Source organism: Doryrhamphus excisus, linkage group LG17 (assembly GCF_037039965.1).
Source record: "Doryrhamphus excisus strain RoL-2023G ecotype Guam linkage group LG17, RoL_Dexc_Guam_v1.1, whole genome shotgun sequence".
NCBI lineage: Eukaryota > Metazoa > Chordata > Actinopteri > Syngnathiformes > Syngnathidae > Doryrhamphus > Doryrhamphus excisus.
Window position 1 is genome coordinate 8,565,267 of NC_136373.1, and position 26,512 is coordinate 8,591,778.

Here is a 26,512-nt window from a genome sequence, read left to right on the forward strand (position 1 = left end):
AAAATAACTCAAAAAAGTAGTTCTATATCATTATTTTCCCCACTTTACATACATTAACACCACCACTGGTCATGTAACAGTTTTTATTTAACATTTGGAAAAAAAATGTATAAACCGCCCTGCTAAAATAAACATTCTAACTACAATGTAATAAAATCCATCGTAAATTCAAGTCAGAACATCACATTTCATTTTAGCACGGTCCTGACAGCATTTAAATTCTTTTAAAATCAGCCCTCGATAGCCAATTGATATTCTGGTGTCTATTTCTGTCTTCTCAGGAAGTCAGAATGAATACATTTGTTCAACAACCAATATAAGATAGAACTCCGTCTGCAATCGTCATTCAGCAACAGAGTACTAAAATCATTCATGGAAGATATAAACCTGTGAGGTACTCAATTACCATAAACAACAACAAAAATGTTAATACTAGGACTTTGTTGCAATGAGAAATCTGCATGTGTGTAAAATATGTTGTCTGTTGATTCATACAAATAATGGCAATATATAATTTACAGCTTTGTTCCATTAACTACTGTACAGTAAATACAAAACTGCCTGCTAATAGCAACATTTGCCACTGAATGGGGTATTGTGCTGTGTGGCTCTTGAAAATAGAGCTGCAAGTCAAGCTGTGGTTGATGAGCAAGCCTTGCTGTTAGAACAGTGCAGCTGCACACTCAAAGAGTCTTTCTGTTGCTCATTTTGAATAAGACTAAAAGGCAGAAGTGACAGTCAAGTCTTGCATTGCTCCTTTCCAAGTTCAACTAATATTCCCATGATGAGGCCTTTGGCAATCCACAAGCTTACTCCCATTGTTTCCTTGTTTACCTCCTTCTCTTGGGGATGCTTTTTTAAGAATACTATAGAAGCTGACTTGGACAAACCACAAGTGTCTTCACCCGAAATAGTGACAGTGAGGTAGGGGTAGATAAAGTGGGGCACAGACGATTCACAGAACTTTAAAACACTTCAACAGTGTGGGTAGAAAAATCCACGACAACTATTTTTTAACGGTAGCTACTGACGCAGTATAAGGGTAGGCCTTTCACTTACTGCACGTTAGCAGCATTCTAAGAAGAACCCTTACACATCGCAGAATTTTATAACCAAAACCGACTGATATCACTTTATGTAACCAAGGTTCATGGAAACTGGTCAATAACTAACAAAGGGATCCATTATCACAAGCACGTACTCGCATCTTGTATGAAAAATACTGCAACGTGTGACGAGTGTAATACATATTTACCCTGGGATTAACATTAACAAATTAGAAAGGCACTGTATGTCACCAGATATTCTTAAATTGATTATAATAATTTTAGGTTCTTAAAATTACAGAGCATTAATGTGATACTGAGAAGTTTCTAGGAGGATTGTGCTCACCATGAGCCGATCATATCATGATGGTAGCTTCTAGAATCTATACAGACATAATCAAATCAACATAAACCTTAAAGGGGAGGTACCTTGTCCTCATACTGTGGCGGTGGGGTGAGTGGTTCTATACTGATCCCAGCGACAGGCTGAGAATTAGGCATCTTCTCTGATTTTATCCTCCGGATCTTGATGGGGAGGAGCTTGCGACCACTTTTGCCATGTTTACGGTTCGATGTAGAAGCAACAGCAGTCGTAGGGACAGACGTGGGGCCTGGCTGTGATGCAGTGACGTCTGAGCCCTCAAATTCATACTGCACCCCATCAACTTGTACCAAGTCATCATAGGAAGGGAGCTGGGAGGAGCTGGGCTGAAGGTTGCTTTGACGGACGGGGTATTGGCCACTGCCTACTGCCTCCTCATAGGTAGGTACAGCATAGCGTTGGGCATCTTCCTCCGGGCTGCATACAACAAATGGAAATATACAGAGATCAATGACAAAAATAATAATCATATACTACTCACAAGAAGTCGGGAATATTTCATATACATGCATGTCACAATGTACCCTAAACGTACTACAGTATACATTTTACAGGTGAACTCAGTTTTAGTTTTGAATGCACAAAGCAAACATGTTCAACAACACTCTTAATAATCTAACTACCTAAATGCATTGATTGTATACATTGTTGGGTTTTGCAGTTGTTTTTATCAGTTCTGTAAGTTTTCATCAAGATATGCCAATCTGTCATATTTACTGACTGAGATCTAATTGATGCTTAAAGGCCAAATGAAGACAAACTAATGACAAACTGTTCCATTCTCGCCATGTAGGTGGCGGTATTGCACATTTCAAAGTGAGTGGGAAAAGCCAGCAAGTTAGTGGAAAGAAACAAAGTTCAATCTATTGGCTCTAGTGGGCTCAATGCAAGCCGACTGGTAGCATTCAAAAGTGAGAATTAACTCCTGCTCTGCAACATTATCTTGATATGAAACAAGAAATGGTTATCAAAACATAACCTGTAATCTCAGAGTATATAATCCAACACATTCAAAATAATGTAAAAGCCTTGTCCCCTATTCTAATGCCTCAAATCAATCTTCCCAAGCAGCCTGATGTGGTGGATATTTTAGCTGTCAAGCAGGGGTTAAACCAATTCTGGGTTAGACCAATTTATCCTCAAGCATCCCTGCAGTTTTAGTCACGGCCAAACAGAATTGTGTTTTGATGTCTTTATGTTTAACCAGAAAAAAACATGGGTCAACGTACATTTCCGCATGCCCATTCTCCCTGGCTGTCATTCCTCTGTGGTTCTGTGACTCCTGGAGCATCTGCCGCTCCCGCTGCTTGTTCCTCATCCCCAAACACAAGGAGAGCAGCAGCATGACCACCCCCGAGCCCACCAGGACAAAGGCCACAGAGGAAGCTTTACTTTTTCTTGATCCAGTAGAATCGTCTTCTCCTCCACCTGGACTGCTGCCGCTGCTCCCAGTGGTTTCTGCAGGAACCACGCTCCACACGATCATCACGATGCCCAGGGCCACCAGTCCAACACCCAGAGCACAGAGTGCATACTGGGAACCAGAGTTTCCATTGTTCTCATTACTGCTGCTATTATTATTATTGTCATTAGTGCTTCCTCTGCTGCGGGGGCTGGATTGTCCATCTGCACTGGAACGCATCTTGACAGTCACTCCAACTCAGTCAATCCGAATGCAAAGGGGTTATAAACTACAGACAAAAACACAGAAAGGCAGTGCAAATGGGTAAAAGATGGCAGAAAGTCGAATGAGATAATGAGACAATCCCCTCCTGACCTACAGTATATAGGTTGAAATGGCAGCAAAGGTCAGCTCAATCTCCTCTTCCAGAGCGTGAATGGAAGCTAGCAGGGGTTAGCTTCAGTGGTTGTGTGTGCACGACACATATTACACATAGTATAATTCGACACGAATTACATGGGTGACTACATCTTCCTTAATCACAAGCACAGGCATTACAGGTTGTTGAAGACTTAGTAGTATTGTGTGCAGAGGCTGTCATGACATTAGAAAAGTTAGCCACTTTCTTACCAATAAATAAACGTGCTTGACAATTTGAGACGAGTGTATTTCATTATATGGCTTAAAGGGGACCTATCATGCTAATTTTTCGACCTTTTGTATTGAGTTGTCGACTCCTGTAAAGCTTTGTGTGCTGGTTCTTGTGTGTATAACCAGCACAAAAAGCTTTATAGTTCTTCCAGAATCTGCACCTATTCAGCTGTATTTCTTTGGAAAATACTAATAGTATAGGAGTTGATAAACTGTGATTTATCTTTTTAAAATGTCGGCTTTTAACAAACAAAGCCATATGTGTTGGGATACTGAATTCAATCCAGAAGTAGAGACTGGAGAGTCTGATGTTTCTCAAAAAAAGAAGTTACTTAAAAACGTCTCTTAATGGTAGGTAGCTTTAGCATTTGAGCGTTTTCTACAGCATTGGTAACCGAATGTTGCTACTAATTGTGGAGGGGAAACGGCTATTAGCAACCCCTCTCACTGTATGCAAGCGCTTTTGTGCCATGATTTACACAAAATAAACAGGACACTGATACATTGTTACTTACTGATTGCTCAGTCCACACGACCAAGTAATGTTGGAAATGTTTGTCAGCTAGTCCAGCCGCATACTGGTCCATGTTTACAAAACCAGTAGGATATGCTGTTGACAGATTAAAATCCATTTATTTTGCTGGTAGGGAATCAGGATTTCCAACCACTTCTACCTGATGGTGGCGTCTGTAGGAATTGGAAACAAATGTTGTTTTGCTAGCAAGCCATTGGGAGAGGGCACAGAGCTTATTTGCTTACAGACACGCCCATATAAGGAAGTCCACCCCCCATGATAGATTCTAAAGGTCCACAGACATCCCCAAAAACATGTATGCTAGGCTAACTATTGACTCTAAATTGTCTTTAGTTGTGAATGGCTGTTTGTCTAAAGGAGACCCAGCTCCCAACGATGAAGGCTGCCAAAAGTTAACTGTATTGGGATTGTTGTCAGTCAAATGGCTCTATCCACAAATACTAGCTTAATGTAACATGTTTTTTGTTTGTTTACGTGAACCCAGTAAACCCAAATGATATTTACAAATTCCCACCAGTCTCAAATGCTACGTGATTACATTAATTTGCACATAAATTACACTTTTTCTTGTCAGTTTGTCAACTAAAAAGTTGACTGCAATGCAACATTACTCGCGGGTATGGTTTTGTTCCCCTTTTTCACCAAATACACCACATGCCTTGACCTGCTAGGAGGGACGACTAGACAGTGAGATTACTCCTAGAAAATGTATGGTATGAGCCACAACGATTACGGACAGCTGAGAAAAGTTCCCCCATCATGCTAAGTGGGCACACCTACTCGCCATGTAAAAGCATTGCTACAATGCTACATGGGTATTTATACATATAATTCACCAAAACAGCACAAAAAATCCAACGTGAAGCGTTACCTCATGATTATTACCGTACCATTGTTACACTTTTACACAATTATGTCCGCTTGTTAAGGAGAAAAGTTTCATGTTTCAGACGTAAAGACTCCAATCAGCAAAAGAACACAACGTAAATACATTTGAATGATATGTTATGCCGCGACACGACACTACCCTGGGAGGTAGTAAAGTTTACTATTTAGGGTCGTCGTCTAACTTTTGGAAAGAACAGACCGCCTAAACGGTTCTTTTGCACACTTTTACTCACCATTAAATTGTCCTCGGCGCCGCCACCAAAACTGCCGTTTGTCGTCAAACGAAGACGACGATGTAAAAAGTCATCCACAGGACATGTTTAATGACAAAATGACGCAACGTGAAAAAGCAGCTTCGCTCTGAAATAGACGGATCCGCAAAGAGGGAGACAACCAGACAGCTAGGAGGTTACTTCCACTTCAAGGTTAACCCTTTAGTGACTGGACGACAGACTACTTCCTCATATAGGGGGCGTCTGTTTACTCAACTGCAGAGAGGACCTGGTGTTTACGAGGCATAATGTATAGTGTATCATCAAATGTTGACAGGAACCTTACTTTCGACCTCGCTAACATTTCAACATGCTAGTGTAGAAAGTGTTATGAGTTTGTGTAGTAAAACTGCTGCCTTTTTGATGTATATTCAGTTATATCCTTGATGTAGTTACACCTTCCCCATTTTGTAATTTATTTAGTATATGTTTCCGGTTCTATGGTCATCATTACACCTGTCCTTTTCACGCTTTAGATCAGAGAAAAATACAGAAGAATACAAACATGTACATGTCAGACATGCCTTTCATATCCTGTTGCTGTCGCATTTATTATAATGTCCCACTGAGATGTTCATCTTTCTTGTTTACTGTCATATTTACCACCTGTGTCTCTCCTCCATTTCCGAGCAGATGGACTACTAGGACACTTGTGTATATCAACATCTCATTTTTAATTTTTCACTTTTCATGCGTCTCATTCCCAGCACATATAGACTCCAATGTTGGACACATTTTTAGTTCACATAATTGTTGAAATATATTCCATGTAAAACACAAGTGTGAGTAAAATTGACAATAAAAGGTACAATATACTGAACAAATTAAACTTTATAATTTGTTTTTACATTGAAAAGGCATCACAAACAGCAGAGCTGTAAAGAAAAGAACATTTGACAGGAGTATAAGACTTGTTTTGTACCCTGTTTGATACACATCTATCATTCAAATCCCATTAGTCCTGGCTCACAACAAATACAAAAATAATTAATAAGATTCAATTCTTCATTTTTTCTATCATTTGGGGGGAAAAACCCTTAAAAACTCGCATAATGAGTCTGATAAACTGAAACACTCGAGCAAACAAGTGCAATCCATCCTCAAAAGGCTTGTTTTTTGTGTTTATTTTTAAGTGACATCATGTAGGACTCATCATGGCATCAGACATTGGTGACCTCAATGTTGGCGTAAGACCTGAAAGGGCTCCCTTGTGTTCTTGGTGGGGTTTGCTCTCTGGCATCACAAGGTAGGGAGCCATAGCTGCTGTGGCAACTCAAGTCCCGTCCGTTGCGTGCTTTGGGGCTGAACCCTGTTGGAGGCTAGAACATAAACAAACATGCATTGCTACTGCATATCCAAATGCAAACCCCATGCAGTGGGGACATGGTTCTCATTATTAATTAATTCCAAAGGTCAGACAATAACTCAAATGCACGAAAAATAAAACAATATTGGTGTACAAGAACGGAGGCAAAAAAAGTCATTTGGCTACAAAACCTATAGGGCGCTCGAAAAGTCAGTTTTGGCTATATAATAATAAGCGTCTTCCCACCTTGACAGCCCTCCTCCTCAGTGAACCCTCATCATCAGTGTGTCGACTGGAAGACCCAGGTGACCTGCTCGGGGAGTTTTGGCGTAGAGGAGTCGGTGGCGTTCCCAAAACTAAACGCTCAAAGTCCTGATTTGCATCTGCCCTGCAGGGAGACAGCGAGACGTCATTGGATGGTCTGTCTATCTATCTTTCTAACTATTGGATGCATGTTTTTACCTGGCCGAGCCAATTAGATTTGTCACCTCTTCTTCAAGGTGTCTGCGAACCATGTGTTTGCTGCTGGGAATCCCCATTGTTGTTGCCAAGGTGTCACTGGTAAAAGTGGGATCCAGTACCATGACGGCTCCATGAACACCACTGTTAACCAGGCCTTCTGCAAACTCCTGCATTGACATATGGATGAATGAGGGATATGAAGGAGGGATACTTAATAATATGGAAAATGATAGTATACACCAGGGGTCTCAAACTCAATTTACTTGAGGGCCACTGGAGCTCGGGTCTGGGTGAGACTGGGCCGCATCAGGTTTTCAAAAAAAAAAAATAAAAAAATATATATATATATATATATTATTAAAAACAAAAAAATTTTAAAAACTTCGCTTTGGTTCCAATTTTCTACAAGAAAAGCTCTGATAAAACATTCCACTGTTCTCAAAGATCTTACTTTTTATTTTTCTACACAAAATAAGACGAAAAATAAATAAACAAATCAAGAATAAAGAAAATCAATCAATCAGTAATAAATTAATAAATATAATAATAATAAAATGGCAAATAATAAAAACTTAAGAAACCACATATAGTTGGTGGGTAGACAAATTATTTTTTTCAGATTCAAATTAACAAAGCATTAGAGCCCTGTAGACATGACAAAACACGACTATAGTCACATTTATACTCTTTTTATTTACAACATATTGCGCAACTGCAGGGTCTTGAGACACATGCTAACTCGCAAACTAGAGAGCTAAACAGTTGTTTAGTTATTTAGGAATAAAGTTATTTCCTTTAAACTTAAATAGCCAAAAACTTACCACTTCCACACGGGTAGGGAGGATAACTATTAACAGTTATTTAACCTTTAACATGAACATTAATCAAACGTAATAATTTAAATGATACCATACAGCATCCATATCAAACTTGCACAGGCCGCACTAATATTAAACTTTCATATCAAGGCGGGGGCCTCAAACGAGTGTCCTGCGGGCCACATTTGGCCCGCGGGCCACGTGTTTGAGACCCCTGGTATACACTAGACCCCTGGTATACACACTTTTACCTCACCTTTAGGTCGATTTCTTTAATCCATTTGACAACGCGATGAGAAGTCCAAACCAAAGGATCCACATTCTGGTGTTCACACTGTATCCGGCGGGCCTGCAGTGCCTGGCAAGAATTTCAACAAGCACTTTTCACTCAGGTGAATGGTTCTATTTTTACTTTCCACACAACACACCCTGCATGTGTCGCTGTGTGCTTTCTCACTTACGTCCTTGTCGAAATTGAGCAAGTGCAGCAGCTCAATGCCCAGCAGCAAGCTGACCTGGTGGAACATTTTGGAGATGTTCAGGTGGCGTTCAAGGTCATGGCGGGTCAGAGAGCTGAGCATGCGTCCGTCCACCAAGTGGGTGTGAAATGCTTGAGAATACTGAGGCAAGCCCATGTCGCTGAGCCAGGCCTTGGCCACCCAGTGATGGTCCATGTCTGCAGCCTTGGACAACCTGCACAGTGGATGTGTGAGGCGTGTCAGCGAGGGGACTAGTTTCCCCACCACGCTTTTGTGAATGGAATGACAGTTGTGTGCATATTTTAAGTGAATGGACAAATAGATGTTTACTGTGTATGTGAATGGATAGATACATTATGGTATTGAAATTTGTTTGTTTCCTTCGGCTTTTTCATGATTTCTGATTGTTGAATATGTAAAAATTAAATATAGTGGTTAATTGGTGATGATAATATATGAAATAATATGGGTGTTTCGTTTAAGTAAACAACAAGGCAAAGGAATTGAGAGCTGATTAGGCAGTACAGAAAATGCTACGCCCCCTGTAGGCCTCTAGGAGGCGCCAAAAGATCAGGCAAAAAAAAAAATCACATTTAAAATTATTCTACATTTTTTTCTACTGGTTTGGCTCATTTCTTGAAACAGAAATTCAATTTTCAAAACTCTAAGCTCATTTACAGTCTTACAGTTCAGCACAACACCATAGCTCACTTGCAAAAGCTCATCCAGCCATCCAATTTTATTGCAGGCATGCTGGAGCCTATCCCAGCTGTCTTTATCTCTGTCAAAACAGTTCAATGATGTTTAAAGTGAAGTTCTTTCCGTATGAGTAGTCAGTACTGCCAAAATTAAAAGATCCTTGCTTGGGCTCATTTCTTGACCCAGACCAGACTTCCTCAATACTTTTGGTTATTTTAGCAAAATAAATTTGGATGGTTCAGCACATCACTAAGTTGTGCCTGGCTATGATAGAGCCCAGAGGCAGCATTCATTCATTCATCTTCTACCGCTTATCCTTGCAAGGGTCGTGGGGGTGCTGGAGCCTATCCCAACAGTCTTTGGGCGAGAGACGGGGTACACCCTGAACTGGTCGCCAGCCAATCACAGGGCACATATAGACAAACAACCATACACACTCACATTCATACCTATGGACAATTTGGAGTCATGCACGGGAAGAACATGCAAACTCCACACAGAGATGGCCGAGGGTGGGATTGAACTCGGGTCTCCTACCAGAGGCAGCATGTAAAGCGAAAACAATAAATGGCCCCGTCGGGAGCCTTGGGGCACACCACAGAACAAAGGAGCAGCAGAGGAGGACAGGTACCGTGAATACCAGCACAGGGGACACAGATTAAGGAGACACAAGAGGATCAAATGATCCACTGAATCAAATCCCGCTGTCAGGTCTAACTGAACTAAAACAAGGATATTGGACGGGGCGAATAGTACAACTGAATGGGGATCGAACACACCTAATATTACAATGGTTCTAACTGAAATGGCCGTGTGACCAATGGAGATTGACAATGAGATACCAAGACGGACCAACAGATGACACTTGCCCACTGCCAACACCAACACCGTGTAAAGTTGCTATCCTTTGCTCACCCTCTACCATCCTCAGCGCCTCTGTAATCTTCGATGGCCAGACGCAGTTTACGACGATGCATCAAACTGGTGACACCTAAGCCAAGCTCCAGGTCTTCATCTGTTAGCCCCAATAAAACCTACAAGATGTCAACGCAACCCTAATCAGTGTTAAAAATTAATGTAAAGAGCATAGTGTTTATTCATTTGGTAGTTTACTGTGGGTGCTTTTTATCTGTATGCTTGTTGCTTGTTCAGAATAAATAAAACCATGACTATTACCATCTTACCTTCCCACTCTTGACATTCTCCGAGCAGGTGCGTATGTACATGGGCATGGCCATGACAACCTCCAGCCAGGCCTGCACCGTGGCTGCCCTCCAGTGGGACATGGGGGTGCTCCTGGCCAGCTCAACCTGCTGCAGGCGATCCAGCTGCTCCTCGGGACCGTCCGGCAAGCTGAGGCTGAGGCGTGTGGGGCTGGAGACGCTGTCTGAGTCTGAGTGAATAAGGGGGAGGTAAGGGACGAGGAAGAGGAGGACATGTGGGTGATGTTGTTGGCAGTGTGAGTGAGGGAAGAGGTGGGAGAGTGACTGTAGTCAGCGGCAGTGAAAACAACAATCATCAATCAACTTTTTTTTTGCATTGGGTGATATTTCAATAGCTTCTCCTGCAGATGGCAGTGTGAAGCCTTCAAGCAGCCAAGATTAAAACACATTAATGAATATTGGGCATCATCATGATTCATCTGCTTCAAATGAAAAGTCACATCAATTTGAAGTACATACGTACATCCACCCAAGCTACTATAATGCAACTGTGGATAAGTGGCTAACAACTAATAAAAGTCTTACTCTCGTTTATTTTGTTCATTTTGGGTGCTGGAAGACTTGGATCAAAGCAAGAACCCGATAGAATAGTCCTTACCTGCACACATAAAAGTGACTTTGGCGTCTATTAGTGACTTCGGGCACACTGACTCGAGACTTCCAGCATGCTTGGACACCTTAGTCTGATTACTTTGACAAGTGTGAGTGGTCCATCACATCCACTAACAGTGTATAGTGTGTATAGTACCATTCTGGATGCAAAGCTACAGTTAGAGGATTTTCCACTGTAATGTTTTTAAGGAGAAGATGATTGAACTGGAAGAAGCGCTGCCATTTGTTTCAAGAGAGTTAGACGTCACCTTCAAACACAAACTAACCCAGAGTTGGAGCCAGTGTACCTTGCTGTAACACCCGCTTTAATTGTCTTTTGGTCACTGGGTTGGTAGTCCGTTGGAGGTCAGACAACAAGAGGAGGGTGATTAAAAGGTCAGGGGTCAAAGCACACTGTTACCGACTTCACATCTTGATGTTTCCATAGGTTTCCTTTCCCTCTCTCCTCATCTCTTGATTGGAATGCAAGCCGGAATGAGTGCGTTTATGTGGGGAAAGAGAGGAAAGACGAAACCTCCTCTCACAGATGGACTCACAAGGCTGAGGGACACGAGCACATGTGTTAAAATGGCAGCCCACCCCCAGCATGAATCAGGATTAGAGCCACAAATGAACACACACACTCACACATATTAAGACGGGGAAAGAGAGGAGAGCCACATGAAAAGTCAACATGATTTCTTTTTATTTTAAAATAGTCTTACTTTAGTTCTGAGGTGTTTTTTATTTTTTAACCATGCCTTGTACACATCTCAGGACACTGCTATTTTTAAATAAATTTCTTCAATAATAATAATAATATTATTATTTTAAATTCTGTTATGTTCGACCCATTTACAAAAAGTTAAAATATCTGAGGAAAAAGAAAAATGACACAAAAGAGATTGGCTCAAACAACAACTGTCAGGAGAGGCTAATTATAAAAGTTGGCAATAGAAGAAAACAATAAAAGCTTGGTGAAATAAACAGTTTGGATGCTTACGCATACAAATAAATATAGAATTACTTTAGGGTTGTTGTGTTCTGATGTTTTCTGGGGTCAACTCCAGTAAATGGTAAATGTTCCCACACGCACCCACCGTGTGTTGTCAGTAGCATTGCAAGGGGAAGTGACAAATACATGGAGGTAGATTAACATCAGGGGAAAAAAGATTTCCTGGGGGCGGGGTCGTGCAGGCACCGGCTCAATCCAACCAAATAATGTCTCTTTGAAGAAATGCTAACTTTGGCACAATGTTAATTGCTTTTTCTTTGGGTGAGATCACAGGGTCATGAGTAAGAGGTTTGCATGAGTCTTTGTTTAAAAAGCTTCATTCATTCCTTCAGATTTAATATTGATGTCACATATACTGTATTCCCTCGAAGAATGGCCTTTGCTTGAATAAACGCCGTGCCTCGATTCATCATTGAGCCTTGTCGACGCCTCATTTTTATCAGTTATAAATGAGATTGATGTAATAACCTTGAATATGTGCGGCAGGAGATGTCATCATCACAAGTCACCCGACTCGAACATGGCATCTGTAAAGCTGGCATTTACAATGGAGATGAAAGGGCGTGCTGTTGCTGTACGGTAAATAATAGACAAGAAATGGAAAAAATATATACTGTATATTAAATATTTATGTTATTTGATATTCCTTTGCAAAAATAAAGGCCTCAATTGAGTAATTTACCCCTCATCACCAACAAATGAGGAAATACAGTATTTTAATATATGGCATTACTGATTTTCCAATGTTTGTTTTGAATGTAAAAGCACATTTAAACAAATATATACTGAATATATGTGTGTATATAAAAAAATATGTATTGACCTATAACATCAATAAGAACATTTTTGCAATAGTTGATTTAAAGAGCCCTGAAATCGGTTACCAGTCCTAAAATGTCCGATGTGAGTAACTGACCTCTCTTTTCTTAACAAATGACAAATGAATTGCATGCATTCTGGGAGAGGCGCTATGATGTATATGCATGCATGACACGATATGTCACGTACAAAAGGCTTTTCTATCCAAACAGATAGAAATCACATTACCCACAATTCCTGTTGGGCCTCATGTTGCTAGGGAACAAACGGCTCTGTATGGAGGGGTTTTATCCCAGTAAAAGAGATGCTAACATCAATTTTCCTGGCTATGTTTTTGGGATGGATTTGAGGGGTCTCTGCAAGTCAGCCCACAGGAAAACGTTTCTCACAGTGACAGTGTGGGAGGAAGGGAATGAACCAAGCAGGTCAGTCATCAGGGAGGTTAAGGGGGGGGGGGGGGGGGGGTTACATATCAAAAATAAGAAAAGGCATTCAGGACGAACACACAATGTGCAGTTATTTTCATGTACAGCAATCCTTCAAGTTTCCAGTTGAGTGAAAGTCAAAATGCAGAACATCGAAAAGGTCCAAGAACAAAACCGTTGTTCGCCATGTTGTCATATTCTATTTACAGTATTGTACATACGTACAGGTGCAATTTGCTTGTTTGGATTCTCCACCCTGTCTGGCAGCTTGACACACACACATACACACGCGCATACACCTTCATACATGCTCAGCAACGCTGTCTGATCACTTCCACAGAGGCGTTTTACCAGTCTGCGTCCTCCTCTATGTAATAATCAGGTGTTGCAGTACCATCAAACAAACCAGGGTCCAGGGACTTGCGCTGCTTCCCCCGAGAGAAGACGCGTGACAAAGAGCCAAGGCCCATCTTTTCCTTCTTCTTCTTACACTTTGCCACCTCCAGATCTTCTAGAGACTGAAAGATAGAGAAAATGGAGTCAAAGGGATAGTTTGGATTTTGGAGTGATTTAGGCAAAAATCTAAATTGAGTAATTGAACCTCCAACCTCGATTTTGGATAAAGTGGCATGAACCCACTTAACTATTTTAATGTTTTTAAAAGCAGACATGAAACAGCCTTAGAATGAGAAGGCCATATGATGACAACCGGCATACAATGGCAATAATGGCGGACATTTCAGCCCGAGCAAAGAGGGAAGGGGGCGGTGTCTTACGTTGCACAGCGAGTGAGTCCGATGACGTGGAGAGTTGACGTCACTAGGTGTAGACGATCTGTCTCCCTCCACTGCCGAGACGTCGGACATGATGGAGGGCTGACGCAAGTGGCATGGGCTCAACCGCACAGCAGCCACTAGACGGAGCGGAAAAGAGCTTCATTTTTACAGGTGGGATTCCACACGGAATAGAATCAATTCGGAAAATGCTTTCCCCCCCTCCAATGAATAGATGAATCAGAACTGACATCCTTTACAGACATATAGAGATATACCAAATGAAACGCCGAAAATTACCTAAAATCATTTGCAGTTGCCAGGCAACAGTGACCGTGCATGGACCTGTGAGACCAATATGCACACATTGAGCAACTATTTTTCTTTTATTATTTTCTGTTTATTATGTGATTTAAGCAAGTATGGTGAAATCTTAGTTCAGTGCGGTACAAAATAATGGTAAATCATATAAAGTCATAGAGAAATTGTGAAATGTCAATTTCAGATGTGCATGTTTGTAAATGTAGCATCACGTCCTGAAAAGGCGTCTGTACTGATTCAAAAGCTTCCGACTATTTTGGCACTTTACCCAACCACAGATCTCAACCAAAATCCCAAATCTGTTTGCTGACACCACTGGCTTGAATACCATCTGGCGGGAGCAACTAACTTACGTGAGACAAGCCAATTGTTCCAAAAAAATGAGCAGAGAAAGGGCGTCTGCTGCAGCAAATGCAGAGGAAGAGGAAGAGGAAGAGGATGGTGAAGAGAGCCGGGCGTTGAACGACATGGGATACAGCCTGATTGACATTGGAAGCATGTTGGAGGACATCAAGTGCTTAACGAAGCACAATAAAGAAGTGAGAATGATGCTGCGTGGCTTTGTGAACAAGTGATTGGGCTGGAAGACAGTGGATTCTTTAAAGACGCAAAATGAAAAAAATGATTGCATTCTATCCCAAATTCATTCATTCATTTTCTACTGTTTTTTCCTCACAAGGGTCGCGGGGGGTGCTGGAGCTTATCCCAGCTGTCGAGACGAGAGCCAGGGTACACCCTGGACCTTGTTGCCAGCCAACCACATGGCACATATAGACAAACAACCATTCACACTCACATTCGTACCTATGGACAATTTGGAGTCGCCAATTAACCTAGCATGTTTTTGGAATGTGGGAGGAAACCGGAGTACCCGGAGAAAACCCACGCATGCAAAGGGAGAACATGCAAACACCACACAGATATGGCCGAGGGTGGAATTGAACCCTGGTCTCCTAGCTGTTAGGTCTGTGCGCTAACCACTCAAATGCCGTGCAGCCCATTCTATCCCAATTGATTATTTGGAACGGTTTGAGCACATGAACAATGTGGTTGTGACTGGACTCATCATGATAATGGAAGAGAACGCTATGATGTTGCTTCAACAGAACAACACGTACACATAGTGTGTACATGCATTTCAACGTATGGCAGCATCATCATTAAGGTAGCATTCTGAGAAAATGCCAGACTACATCATCAAGAAAGCACACAACAAAACAAAAAAACACAAAAAAAATCAAAGTGTGGAAGTATTAAAGAAAGGTTCAAGTTAACCCAAGAAAGTAACGTGCAACTTGTGTCACCGGCTTAGCCACGCGACAAAGTCGGTCGGCTTAACAAAGCACATGGAAGCATGGTTAACAGTACTCTTACAACGCATGATGTGATTTGGGGGGACTGATGCCAGCGCCTTCGCACCTTGTCTGTCGGTGGCATGTCCTGTGTGAACGTAGAGGGTCTGTTGGCTCTGTCTGATGGCAGCAGTGAGGGGGAGGTCTGCCTGCATCACCCACTCCTGGTTGTTGCCGTTGACAACTGTCTCGGTGGGCATTGCCAGCGAGTGACGTTTGGGCACATCCTTGGTCAGGGTGGCCAACGACTGTTTGGCCTTGAGAGAGGTACAAAAGAGACACATTAGCCAAAGTACATGTCCATGTGGAGTTACTGCATGAATCCAGGAGATGAGCAAATATACATACATGGATGGGCTCTTTGTGCAAAAAGAATTTGGCTCTTCACCTAAATGTAAGACGGTATTTGACGGTAATGTAAGATCAGTTGTCTTATATGCAGATCACTGATGTTGAAAATATGATTTATAAAAGATTAATTTTGTTTTTTAATTGGGTTTTGGCTTCAATCTCTCCCAAAAACAGGTCATGGAAAAAGCACATTGAGTGTTGTCTTATATTCAGGTCAATATGGCTATTTCCTTAATGTCTATATGTCTGATTTACTGTTCCTACTGGTTGATTGGTTGACTGGTTGACATTTTTCAGGAGCAATGTCGTCAATCTATATTGTTTGAAATATGTCTATTTTATTATTTTCAGACCAACTTTGAGGCATCTTAGATGGCTTTTACCTTGACGGGTTTTGACTGTCACCTCACCTGCAGAAGTGTCACCGGGTGGCCACTTCTCAGAGTGGCTGATCTGGTAGATCTGTCAAGTCTCTCACACTGTGAGATTGAGCAGATTGGAACAGCTGATAAGTAGAACGTCACAGTGGTCAGGTGACACGTCTGAGGAAGACGTGAGAGTGTGAGTGTGAAGCTAAAACATCTTTAACTATCTGGAGTAACTTTAATTTGAGGTCTTAGAAGTCTACTCTCAAGCACTGCAATAAAACCGAAGAGATTCATATTTTTTTCGACTTTTTTTTTTCTCCTATCTCTCGATCAACCAGAGTTCTAGTAAAAAAAAAAAGACAACTGTAAATAATTATTATTTTAATATACCTAGTACAAATATTCAAGCTACACTGTTTAATGTATTTAAATGTATTCCGGTTGTTAACCTTTGCTATGAGTCACAAATTATTTAGATAACAGTCATTAGAAAATACATTTTGATAAAAAATTGTCATAAACAAGCCAGATAAAAGGAGATTAATGCTGTTTTCTTTGGTCTGTATAAAGAACACTACTGCTCAAGTACTCGGTTTTAGGAAGACCTGCAATTGGGTGTTCTCATTTATGTGGCTGTGCACTAAAAAGCTTTTTTAGAGTTCTGTAATGAGCCCCTAGGGGTTAGCATGTTGACCTGACAGTCAGGAAATACATGGTTCGTATCTCTGTTTACTACACACTAGCTTCATCCGACATTCCATTTCATCCGACACAAAAACACGTGCATTAGGTTAATTGCAGACTGTAACTTGTTCATAGATGTGAGTGGGAATGGTTGTTTGTCCTGTGATTAGCTGGAGACCAGTATGGGGGTTCAAGGGTTGTTTTTTTGCATGAATGATTTGATACAAAGCGGAAGGGTGCAAATCATCACCAACACAGTCAAGCAGCTGGCTGGCAATCACCACTTCATCACAAATGGTCAAACAATCACCAATCACAAGGTGTGACATGCACAGCAAAATAGAATCACAACCCTTCGTTAGCAGTTTGAATATCGATACTCTCTTTCTAGAGCACCTTCCCATGAATCACACTGGGAACCTTTGGGATCACTGGGTACAATTAGGGTAAGCCCAGGATTAGGCAAACACGTGCAGCCAAGGAGGGGCTTTAGAAGACAACACAATTAAGGGAAGCTTTCCAAGGATCCGGAAGGGGTTAAGAGAAGTTAAAAGTCAAAGCGAGGTGGGCTTCATCTTACCGCCATGACCCTAGGAGAGAAGTCCCTGTCCCCGAGGCGATCAAACACCCGGTACTCCATTCTTTGATTGACACAGTTACTCATCTGAAGAGTGGGTGGAGACATTAGGGAGACCCACACTGCATATTAAAATATGGAAAAATTGTATGTGCTTGATTCCATGCAGTTTACCCAAAGTAGTAAGGAGTTTCTAAAGTCTTTACTTGTGGTTCCCAATAAAACTACAAAAATCCAACAAAAATCAGATGCAGTGAACTGGTTCCTGGTGCCACAAGTAAATCTGGTAAATCTTCAAACGGCTGAAATGATCATTTTAGCTATTTGTTTGCTTGATGCATATTTGCACCTAGCAAACAATTATCTGCTACACAAAAGCATTACACAATCCTTCTCAACAAGAAAGGAGAAATAATGAACTGAAGACATTGATATCAGTGAACAACACTAAATGCACATCCTTATGTGGAATCGGTATGTGCCACCCAAATACCAGAAAACTCTCCAAAAGACTCCAGAAAAAGTCAATAGATTAGCTGCTTTGGAGAAAATATGTGGCAAGACGGTTTGGAATGTCACCAGATTTAGTGACAAAGTTGCAAGGTTGGCCACACTGTTCTGTTTGCTGAAGTGAAGGGAACGGCCTCTGCCTCTACAGAAGTGGTGCAGGGCTAAAGAAGCGTTACAATTTGGTTTAGATTACAAAATCCCTTCACTTTTGTTCCATTTGAGTCACTAGGGAATCAATAGTTAATTTCACAGAAGAATCTGAATGGAAATGTCTTTTGTCATCATCCATAAAGCAGGAAGTTGTAAACCAATGGCAACCATAAATCTGGTATATTGTCCAATCGTATGTGGTACAGAAACCTCCCATCTCACCATGGCCAATTCAGCCTCCAGCTCTTTGATGCGGTTGTCTTTGAGGTCAAGCTGAGTGCGAAGAATCCCTGTGTGTTCGGTGGCTTCTTTGGTTTGCCGCCGCAGGTCCCACTTCTCTCTCTCCAGCATGTCTTTCTCTTTCGCGAGAGCCTTCACTGCATCCTCGCTTTCCTGGTGGAGACAGACCAGAGCCTGAAATCGATGCATACGGGTATGTCACAAAAAGAAATACAGCTGGAATGGATGCATATTCTGGAAGATCTAGAAAGCTTTTTGTGCTGGTCATTGTGTGTAGCTGCTCTATAGGAGTCCACAAGTGCTATATTTTGGAAAAGGTAGCAGACTAATACAAAGAAATTTTATGTTTTGGTCCAGTTTGTGTCATACTTTTCTGTGCTGGTCATAGTTGCGTATGAAATCACGGAGCTGCTCCTCGCGGCTTTCCAGCGTGGAATAAAGCTGTTGCATCTGGTTCACCAGGTCTGCCTTTTCCACCTTAAGACGCTTACGGTCTGACTTCATGGCTGGTTGAAGCAGAGAGAGATCATTAGTATTACAGTAGTGAACAGTCGTAGTACAGACACATTTTATTAGCATGACAAACGTGTTGAAGGTTAGACCATAACCAGGCCTTCAAAATGACCGAACATGTCGACAAATATAATTTTAAATCTTGGCAAGTGTCAAATCCTTTGCAGTGTAGCCTTCAATGCTGATTCCATCTGATGACCTTGTGTTGTCGGACCAGAATCCCAGAGTGGTCAATGATTCCATAGACCAGTTTCAGAGTTCAACACTAAACACTCCAGTAGCCCACATCATAAACCCATTCTGGTAGGACTCGTCAGAAGCACCCTCCGAGGCGGATAGGCAGGCAGAAAGAGAAAAGCTCATTGCACCTGCCTGAGTGAAATCAAAGAAGCTGTTCAGATGAGCTGAAAACCCTGCGGCGGCCAAAACATCCTGCACCTGGGACTGTTGGGCTGCCGCCATCCGCCATCTTTTGACACAAGACAAAATGCCCGCTGTAACCCGTTAATAGGGCCCATTGAAGGTTAGCGCATCTATAACCTCAATGCATGTGTAATTCATATGGATGATATGTATCATCTTGTTTTGGTTTGCTTTCCAAATAACGAGACAGTCACATATACTGTAGATATGTACGTATTGATAGTAAAATACTATAGTAATCAAACTTGGACATACTTTTGTAGAATTCCATTTGTATTCCTCTAATTGCTCAAATGATGTGCTATACATACCACTATATTGACAGTTACTATGGTACCCATTATGTCATGGATGGTCATATCACCTCCTACTTCAGTATGTGACAAAATAAAAAAAAATATCACCTTGTACTTTGGTATGAGGTGCATTACAAATGTAACAGTTACTGATTGTAAAAGTACCAGATGGAGGGATAGGATTTAATAAGCTTTGCTTCTTCCTACTCCTTTTGGACATGTGGAACTGTGAACTGATTATGTGATGCACTCAATTGGAATCTGATGCATATTCAAATGAAATAAAACCATTACCATTACAAATGTAGATCTTCGAGATAAGTAGTGGATCTTCCAACATACATAAGTGTTTGTAACTTTCACAATAATACAAACATAACGGGCAAAGGTACAGTATGTGTTCATGTCTCACATTATCATTGTGGATGATGGGCAAAATCCCCCTGAAAAGTGCAGTTTTGCAAGTAGCCAATGTATCCCTCAGTGGACTAAAATAACAATATTACTATAACCTCACTAAATCAGGTCATTCTGACATATTTAATGAATAATGTAACATGCATCAACACAACTCGGCGATGGTATTTGAGCCTTGGCATTACTTAAGCAGCTGTAAGTTCCCATTAAAACTACATTATACTTTGTCACCATTTGCATGTGAAAGTGTGAGAGCTGTTTTTTGATGGCCTCTCATTACACATTGAAAAAGCAAAAACCTTCCTCATTACTTGGAATGTTGGACCTGTAGGCACCACTGAGGACAGACGTCACATAAAGTACGGCAATACGGTACTAGCGATCTAGAATGTCTCTCGTCAAATTGAAAAGAAGCATGCTTGAAAGGGGAACTCATAACGCCTGTAATAATAACTAATTACATATTACATTACAATATTTTCACTACAATAAGTGAAAAAATACACATTTGTTCATACTTTTCTACTGTGCATTGAAACTTGCAGGTGTAACTAAAGATTTGGCCATCCACAGGCCATCCAATACACAGCATTCTGGACAAGGCGTTGCTGTGACAATGGGTCCAGTACATCCTGGTGACCTTGAAGTGTTTTAAATAGCACACGCAGCTCCATGGGCATGCTCAAGTTCTGACCTTGCAAAGCTTCCTTGGCTCGGTCCAGCTCTTGCTCCTTCTGGGCCAGCTGCACGCGGAGCTCGGTGGCAGAGAGTATGTCGGCAGAGCATCCTCCTTGGCTTTCTTCCAGGTCCTTACTCAACATGTCCTTCATCTGGCGCAGCAGGTGCACCTCCTCCTGGAGCTGGGCCACCTCCTCACGAAGCAGAACTACAACACAGGACAGATTGGATGAGTGTGTGTCTAATCTTTAGACTCTCTGTAAGTAAGTAAATAAGGTCCAGCCTTAACAATAAAGAATGTAATACTTTCTCTCAAAAGATTGCCATGGCCATTATTACATCGGTGAAGGTGGATGTTTTGATACATCTCTTGCATTAGACCTCATTATATTGTGCCAGTGGTAATAATGCTGTGGTTGCTCAGTGCATCCAGTATAACCCAATTTAGCATTTGCATGTGAGGACACTGTTTCATTTTTTAATTTAGATAACTGCAGTGCCAGTTAATGAGAAGATAACAAGAACACTGATAACACACTGAAATGTCAAAGTGTGGCGCCTGCTTGATTTTTGTTGAAAGAATATCTGCAAAATATTCTGCCAGCTATATCTGTTTAATATTCAACTTCTACGTGTTGTGATAAGGGATACACACAACATGAACAAACAAACAATTAGTAAACGAGTCTTGCAACACATCAAAATGCTACTTTTGTGGGTGAAGCACACTAGGCCAAACACACTAATTAGGCACACCACAGTGAAAGCACGGCACATTTTGGCTAGTTGAGTGGACTGACCCACACACACAACTGGAAGAAGTGTGCACAAGCGTGGCACAATTCCATTACAATTTCAATATAATGTAATCAACATAACACGGTTTCATACACAGACAGGATATTTGTTCGAATCTCCGCTTGGGCATCTTGGCGTAGAGTTTGCATGTTCTCCCCATGCATTGGTTTCTTCCGGGTACTCCGGTTTCCTCCCACATTGCAAACACATTCTAGGTTAATTGGTGACTCCAAATTGTCCATAGGTATGAATGTGGGCGTGGATGGTTGTCTATATGTGCCCTGTGATTGGCTGGCGACCAGTCCAGGGTATACTCCAGGCTAAGAAGTTGAGCACCCTCTTTAAGTAAATGTCACTCCAGAATTTTTCTGTGTTTTTTAGGTTTTCTGGGCATGCCCAGCCATGAGGACCCCCCAGGATAGACCTTGGACAACATACAACATCTCTGCTCGCTCCACTGTCTAAATACTATACTTTACTGGATATAGTGGATATTATCATTAGTGATGAGAGTGGAGAGAGAAGCAGCAGGTTGGAAAGAGTTAAGACAGCCACCTATTTTTCAATGTCCACGGGGCCTCTAGCTTGGCAAAGACGCATACACTGAGGCTGCACATTACAAATGACACTCTCTCTCGAGTGGGAGAGAGCCGCCTGTGTGCTTCCCCTCCAGGTGTACACAAGGCGGCGAACCATCCACCTCGCTGAAGCTGCCGACTTCTTTGGGGCTCACAAAAGGAGCACATTTTAACTGCATGGTGCATTTATACATTGTGGAAACAGATGTCTAATATTTATATTTCTATACGGAGCCTCAATTGAGATTTATGAGGTGTGTTTAACTTTTTGCACATTATTGCAGATAGGAAAGCCTGCCATTGGAGATAAAAATATTAATATGGAATTACTATAATTGAATATTTAGCATATTACCTTTAACAAAGTTAAAGGTAAAAATAATATTACATCAAATGTAAATTGTGAGAACCAGTAAACAAATATATGCACTCAAAGTCATCCATTTCCACTTCTATCCTGTTTGACTGTCCTAACCAGACTTGGTCCATCGTTATCACGGCTCAGTGAAACAGTAAATTGAAGCTCCATCCTCAGCTGTTCCTGCAAATGAATGCTCGAACCTGTGCATTTGCATAATGGCACCCAAGCATCAGCACAGCTCTTACTATCAGCGACTTATGAAGTTGATCAGTGTCATTTCCTGCTTGTATGGTTTAGGCTAAATACATTGGACTGTCCCCTTAAATAATCCAGCAGCCTTTGTGTGAGTGCTTTGGTGAGACGCAAACCAGAAACCTTGCAGTAGTTCCAAAATATCAGCACCTGACGTATTTGTCATCCATTCTGCTTCCAAACATTAGAAGCGTTTTTTTTTTACAAACAAAAATGTGACTTTTTTATCTTCAGTGTGCCACAACACAACAATCTAGTTTAGACTCATTATGTACTATGTCGAACATTATTAACATTATTTTACACATTGTTATGATGCTGACTACAGTGACATGGCAACATAATCACCCCATCCAGGAACGCCTCCCAATACATACATATAGTCACATCAAGGTGACTATATGATTAATACAGTATAACAGAAGTCTACTTATCTATCAAGACTATCAGAAAAAATATTTCCCGGGGGACTTTCCTTTCCATAAAAAAAAATCCTTGCATGTTGCCCTCGTGACGTACCAGCGTGTATATTCTCAATATTCTCATATTCTCAGGGCAGCAGTGGAGCCCATCAACACCTATCAGACATGACGACTTCTATCGAGTGCCAATTTCTAACTTTCCTCAGAGGAGCCTATTAAATGATGATGTATCACTGGAAAAAAATGCAATGATGTTTTTTTTTTGTATTTCCCATCTGGTGTGTTGCACTAGTTACGAGTATACAACTCACTGATAGCAAGTCTGTCCTTCACAAGAAACAATAAAGTCATATAAACATTTAACATATTTATATTTATTCTTTTATACATGAATAGGCTACCTCTTTATATTTTTGAGAAGGGTAGAACACTACAAGCATCTATTAATATCATATGCAGTACTATGGAAATGCACTGCTGCAGTAGTCTACCATACATACATAACCTATTATGACCTCAATAAAATCCATAAAGTGGACTTGTTTTATTTATGACAGTTTAACAAAAACTGCAAAACGATGGCTTTCCTATGAGAATAAATCATGGTAGAGCTGCATCACTGTGACTATTAATAAACACTGGAAGGTTTGTGTGTCTCTCTCGCACGTAAACACACACAGGTCTTTTCGGACCGCTGATAGTAAATTCATCAGCGGCTCCTGACGATAGTGATGCCACAGCAGAGAGTGATGAAGGCAGCCTTCAGTGGGGGTCTGCAGGTGCTTGGCTCGGGATTAGCTAGTCAATTCTCATGAATAGAGCAATCTCCCTGTGTTGCCTCAGGGAACGTCAGGGTCATGACTGATGGAAATGAGAAAAGGTGGGAAAATATAGTATATTTAAAAAAAATCAAACACAACTTGCCTCGGGGCATTCAATCACGGAAATCAAACTAATATTTTGTATTACTGTAGACGTTGATGAAAAGGTAAAGTATTCAAAATGAATAGATATTTATAGATGAGGACAAATGGAGTCTCTACAGTTGATAGCCTCTCTTAAACTCATTTGATCTTACTGATGCAGTAACATATCCATGATATGATATCCATGCAGTGAAGGGATCATTTACCCGATAATGGTAACCACAACTTATATCTGCCTATCTACATGTCATGTTAAACACTATATTTAATTTATAATAGGGATATTTTATTGCAACATATGCATTATAGAGGTGCATCACAATAATTCAGAATAGTGTGCAAAAGGTCATTTCATTTCAGTTAGGAGTGCAGTATATTAAAAAAATGTTTTTATGTCTGACACATTAAAGGAATAAAGTTTTCTTAAGTACTGAACACCTTGCAGCCATTCTGTGTGTACTCAATGTGCATTTAAAAGAATATGATGCTTCTTGACATCAAACTTTGAATGACGTTGATGAATCCGTGTCTCACTCCCTTCACATCCCCCCCACTCCATCTGACATCCACATGCTGGCAAAAGACTATTTCATGCTTCAGGTCCTTGCAGCGAATGATGGCTGAACTTGAGTGAGAGTGGGGTTAAAGTGACACTCCACTCCAGTGTGAGCAGACAAGTGATCAGGGGGAAAGATAGGCTGTAATCTTCACATTCCACAACAATCTCCTCTTGTGTTGCCTCGTGGCTGCAGACGATATCATCTTTAATGCCTGCAAGTCAAACTGCTGCAGATGGCAGATCATTTGTTCAAGAAAAGCAAGAACAAATAGTTTTTAGTGTTTTCTACATGTATCACCTTCATACTGTGTGTCTTCGGGTGCATGACCAGCTTCCTTTGGTTTGTGAAAGAGTTGGAGAGGTATTGGTAGTGTAGTGGTTCACGTGGCATTACAGCAGGCCTGAGCTTGAGTCACACTATGAGTATGGTTTAATGAGGTTGACTGGTTATCAGGTGTTGCTGCAAATAGCATCATTTATCTGATACAGACAGTAAATGGAGTGAAGTTCCTCAGGTTAGCTTGTCAATTTGTCAAGACAAATTCAGGGCAACTTTATCGCAGGTGTCGTCAGCGTCACTGGGCTGCTTTCACATCTTCGTGCTCATAATTCTCAACTAGAATGTGCAAAGGAGCATCTTTTGAATCTTTGTGGTGTGTGCAGTCAGACGGACGTCTTTTTTCCCCAAAGCCATCACTCCAATGAACATACTTATTTTTGCACTACTAAAACATACAACTCACTGTTATGTACAATAATGCTTCAAACGTGCAATACTGGACTTATGTGATATAAGATTCATTCATCCAAGTGCAATACTACATTTTGTTTACTGAAATTCCACATTTGGTTACTGCAAATCTACATCTTGTTACTGTATAGTTTATTGTTTTTGATTGCAATTCTACATTTTGTTACTGTATAGGCTATTGTTTTTGATGTACATATACGTATTTACACTTATTTTGAACAGCACCTGCCACTTTTATATTATATTGTTATTCCTTGTTTTATTTTTATCCTTTTCCTTATTCTTATCTTTACCTTCTACAAAATGCACCGTGGAACTCAAATTTCGTTGTATGCAATACAATGACAACAAAGGCAATCCTGATTCTGATGTTGACCACTTCTGCAAAGCCAAACCTAAGCGGCAAACATACAGTAGATGCTATCAGACAAATCTGAGGAAGAAAGCTGAGCAACCAGGCCCAATTGCAAACATGTTACCTCACTTGGAGTGGTTTGTCAAAGACAGGCATTCACAGCCTCCGGGTGTTTGTTTTGCAGAATCAGCACCAATCTGTCACAACCGCATCTCAGGTTTCATTGATAAACCAAAAAAACAAAAACATACAGCTGTGTCCAGTTTTGGTCCATTCCTACTTACTGTAAATAATTTTGTTGTACATCTTGTATAATGACAATAAAGGCCATTCCATTCTATTCCAAATACTGCCTAACAAGCAGGATTACTGAGCTGCACTGAGGATGATCAGTTATAACCACTGTACTGCATTGGAAGCAGATGTGCCAAAATAATAGGTCAAGAAATCTATGAAACAAAGGGAAATATTTTATCCTCCTGAAAAAGACCAACTGTAATCAGCAAGCCGTGTTTCTAGTGAAAACACTGTACAGTGGCTTCAGGGACATGAAAACATGTTTGAGGACAAACTTTGCTTTACACAACTCAAAACATTGTTGCCATCCACAAAACACCTTGAACACACCAGCAGAAGAAAGAGGAATCTTGTCTGTGCTGCTCAGTCATTTGAAATTGTGGGTCAAAGGTTGGCGCTCCAACCAACCGCCAGCTCAGACCAGACGACCTCCACTGATGTAAGTGCAGGTTAAAGTCTCCCAACGGCACAGCATTCAAACGTTGACTGGATATGAGACTGGATATGAGACTCATAGATAAAGCGCTGTGAGTTTCTCAACATGCCA

At 41.0% G+C, this 26,512-nt stretch overlaps 4 protein-coding genes across 12 annotated transcripts in view; all 4 read right to left on the reverse strand.

Annotated features, from left to right (window-relative positions):
• The window catches only part of prdm16 (PR domain containing 16), a 199,079-nt gene extending 197,466 nt beyond the window's left edge, over positions 1-1,613 (reverse strand). For all 8 annotated transcript variants that reach the window (XM_078798283.1, XM_078798281.1, XM_078798279.1 and 5 more), the window contains exon 1: positions 1,476-1,613. In XM_078798283.1, coding sequence (XP_078654409.1) covers positions 1,476-1,486 — 11 coding nt within the window. In that variant the 5' untranslated portion in view covers positions 1,487-1,613. The remainder of the gene's footprint in view (positions 1-1,475) is intronic.
• Positions 73-4,033, reverse strand: tmem51a (transmembrane protein 51a). Its single transcript, XM_058083305.2, has 3 exons — positions 3,997-4,033; positions 2,658-3,119; positions 73-1,845 (listed from the first exon to the last, which is right to left on the reverse strand). Exons 2-3 carry the CDS (start codon positions 3,068-3,070, stop codon positions 1,461-1,463), a joined length of 798 nt encoding a protein of 265 aa, XP_057939288.2. The 5' UTR covers positions 3,071-3,119; positions 3,997-4,033; the 3' UTR covers positions 73-1,460.
• A 1,809-nt stretch (positions 4,034-5,842) lies between these two features.
• Positions 5,843-10,265, reverse strand: LOC144902010 (kazrin-A-like). The gene is made up of 7 exons (XM_078798324.1): positions 10,125-10,265; positions 9,856-9,974; positions 8,224-8,455; positions 8,019-8,120; positions 6,945-7,111; positions 6,729-6,870; positions 5,843-6,495 (listed from the first exon to the last, which is right to left on the reverse strand). Exons 1-7 carry the CDS (start codon positions 10,224-10,226, stop codon positions 6,337-6,339), a joined length of 1,023 nt encoding a protein of 340 aa, XP_078654450.1. The 5' UTR covers positions 10,227-10,265; the 3' UTR covers positions 5,843-6,336.
• Positions 10,266-13,360: 3,095 nt separating this feature from the next.
• Positions 13,361-26,512, reverse strand: part of LOC131136463 (kazrin) — a 60,016-nt gene continuing 46,864 nt past the window's right edge. The window contains exons 5-12 of one of the 2 annotated variants that reach the window (XM_078798323.1): positions 20,683-20,874; positions 18,709-18,845; positions 18,322-18,492; positions 17,443-17,526; positions 16,221-16,289; positions 15,527-15,716; positions 13,790-13,926; positions 13,361-13,531 (exon numbers count right to left, since the gene is read on the reverse strand). In XM_078798323.1, coding sequence (XP_078654449.1) covers positions 13,361-13,531; positions 13,790-13,926; positions 15,527-15,716; positions 16,221-16,289; positions 17,443-17,526; positions 18,322-18,492; positions 18,709-18,845; positions 20,683-20,874 — 1,151 coding nt within the window. The remainder of the gene's footprint in view (positions 13,532-13,789; positions 13,927-15,526; positions 15,717-16,220; positions 16,290-17,442; positions 17,527-18,321; positions 18,493-18,708; positions 18,846-20,682; positions 20,875-26,512) is intronic. The other variant, XM_058083304.2, reaches the window with a different exon arrangement.

Bases quoted from the DNA above. Each gene is read 5' to 3' on its own strand.
- tmem51a (XM_058083305.2), bottom strand. From the start codon at position 3,070: ATGCGTTCCAGTGCAGATGGACAATCCAGCCCCCGCAGCAGAGGAAGC. The intron at 1,846-2,657 runs GTACGTTGACCC...TGTTGTATGCAG, and splicing joins GAGAATGGGCATGCGGAAAT to CCCGGAGGAAGATGCCCAAC.
- LOC144902010 (XM_078798324.1), bottom strand. From the start codon at position 10,226: ATGTCCCACTGGAGGGCAGCCACGGTGCAGGCCTGGCTGGAGGTTGTC. The intron at 8,456-9,855 runs GTGAGCAAAGGA...TCCACTGTGCAG, and splicing joins GGCGCTGAGGATGGTAGAGG to GTTGTCCAAGGCTGCAGACA. The intron at 6,871-6,944 runs GTAAAAACATGC...GTCTCCCTGCAG, and splicing joins AATCTAATTGGCTCGGCCAG to GGCAGATGCAAATCAGGACT.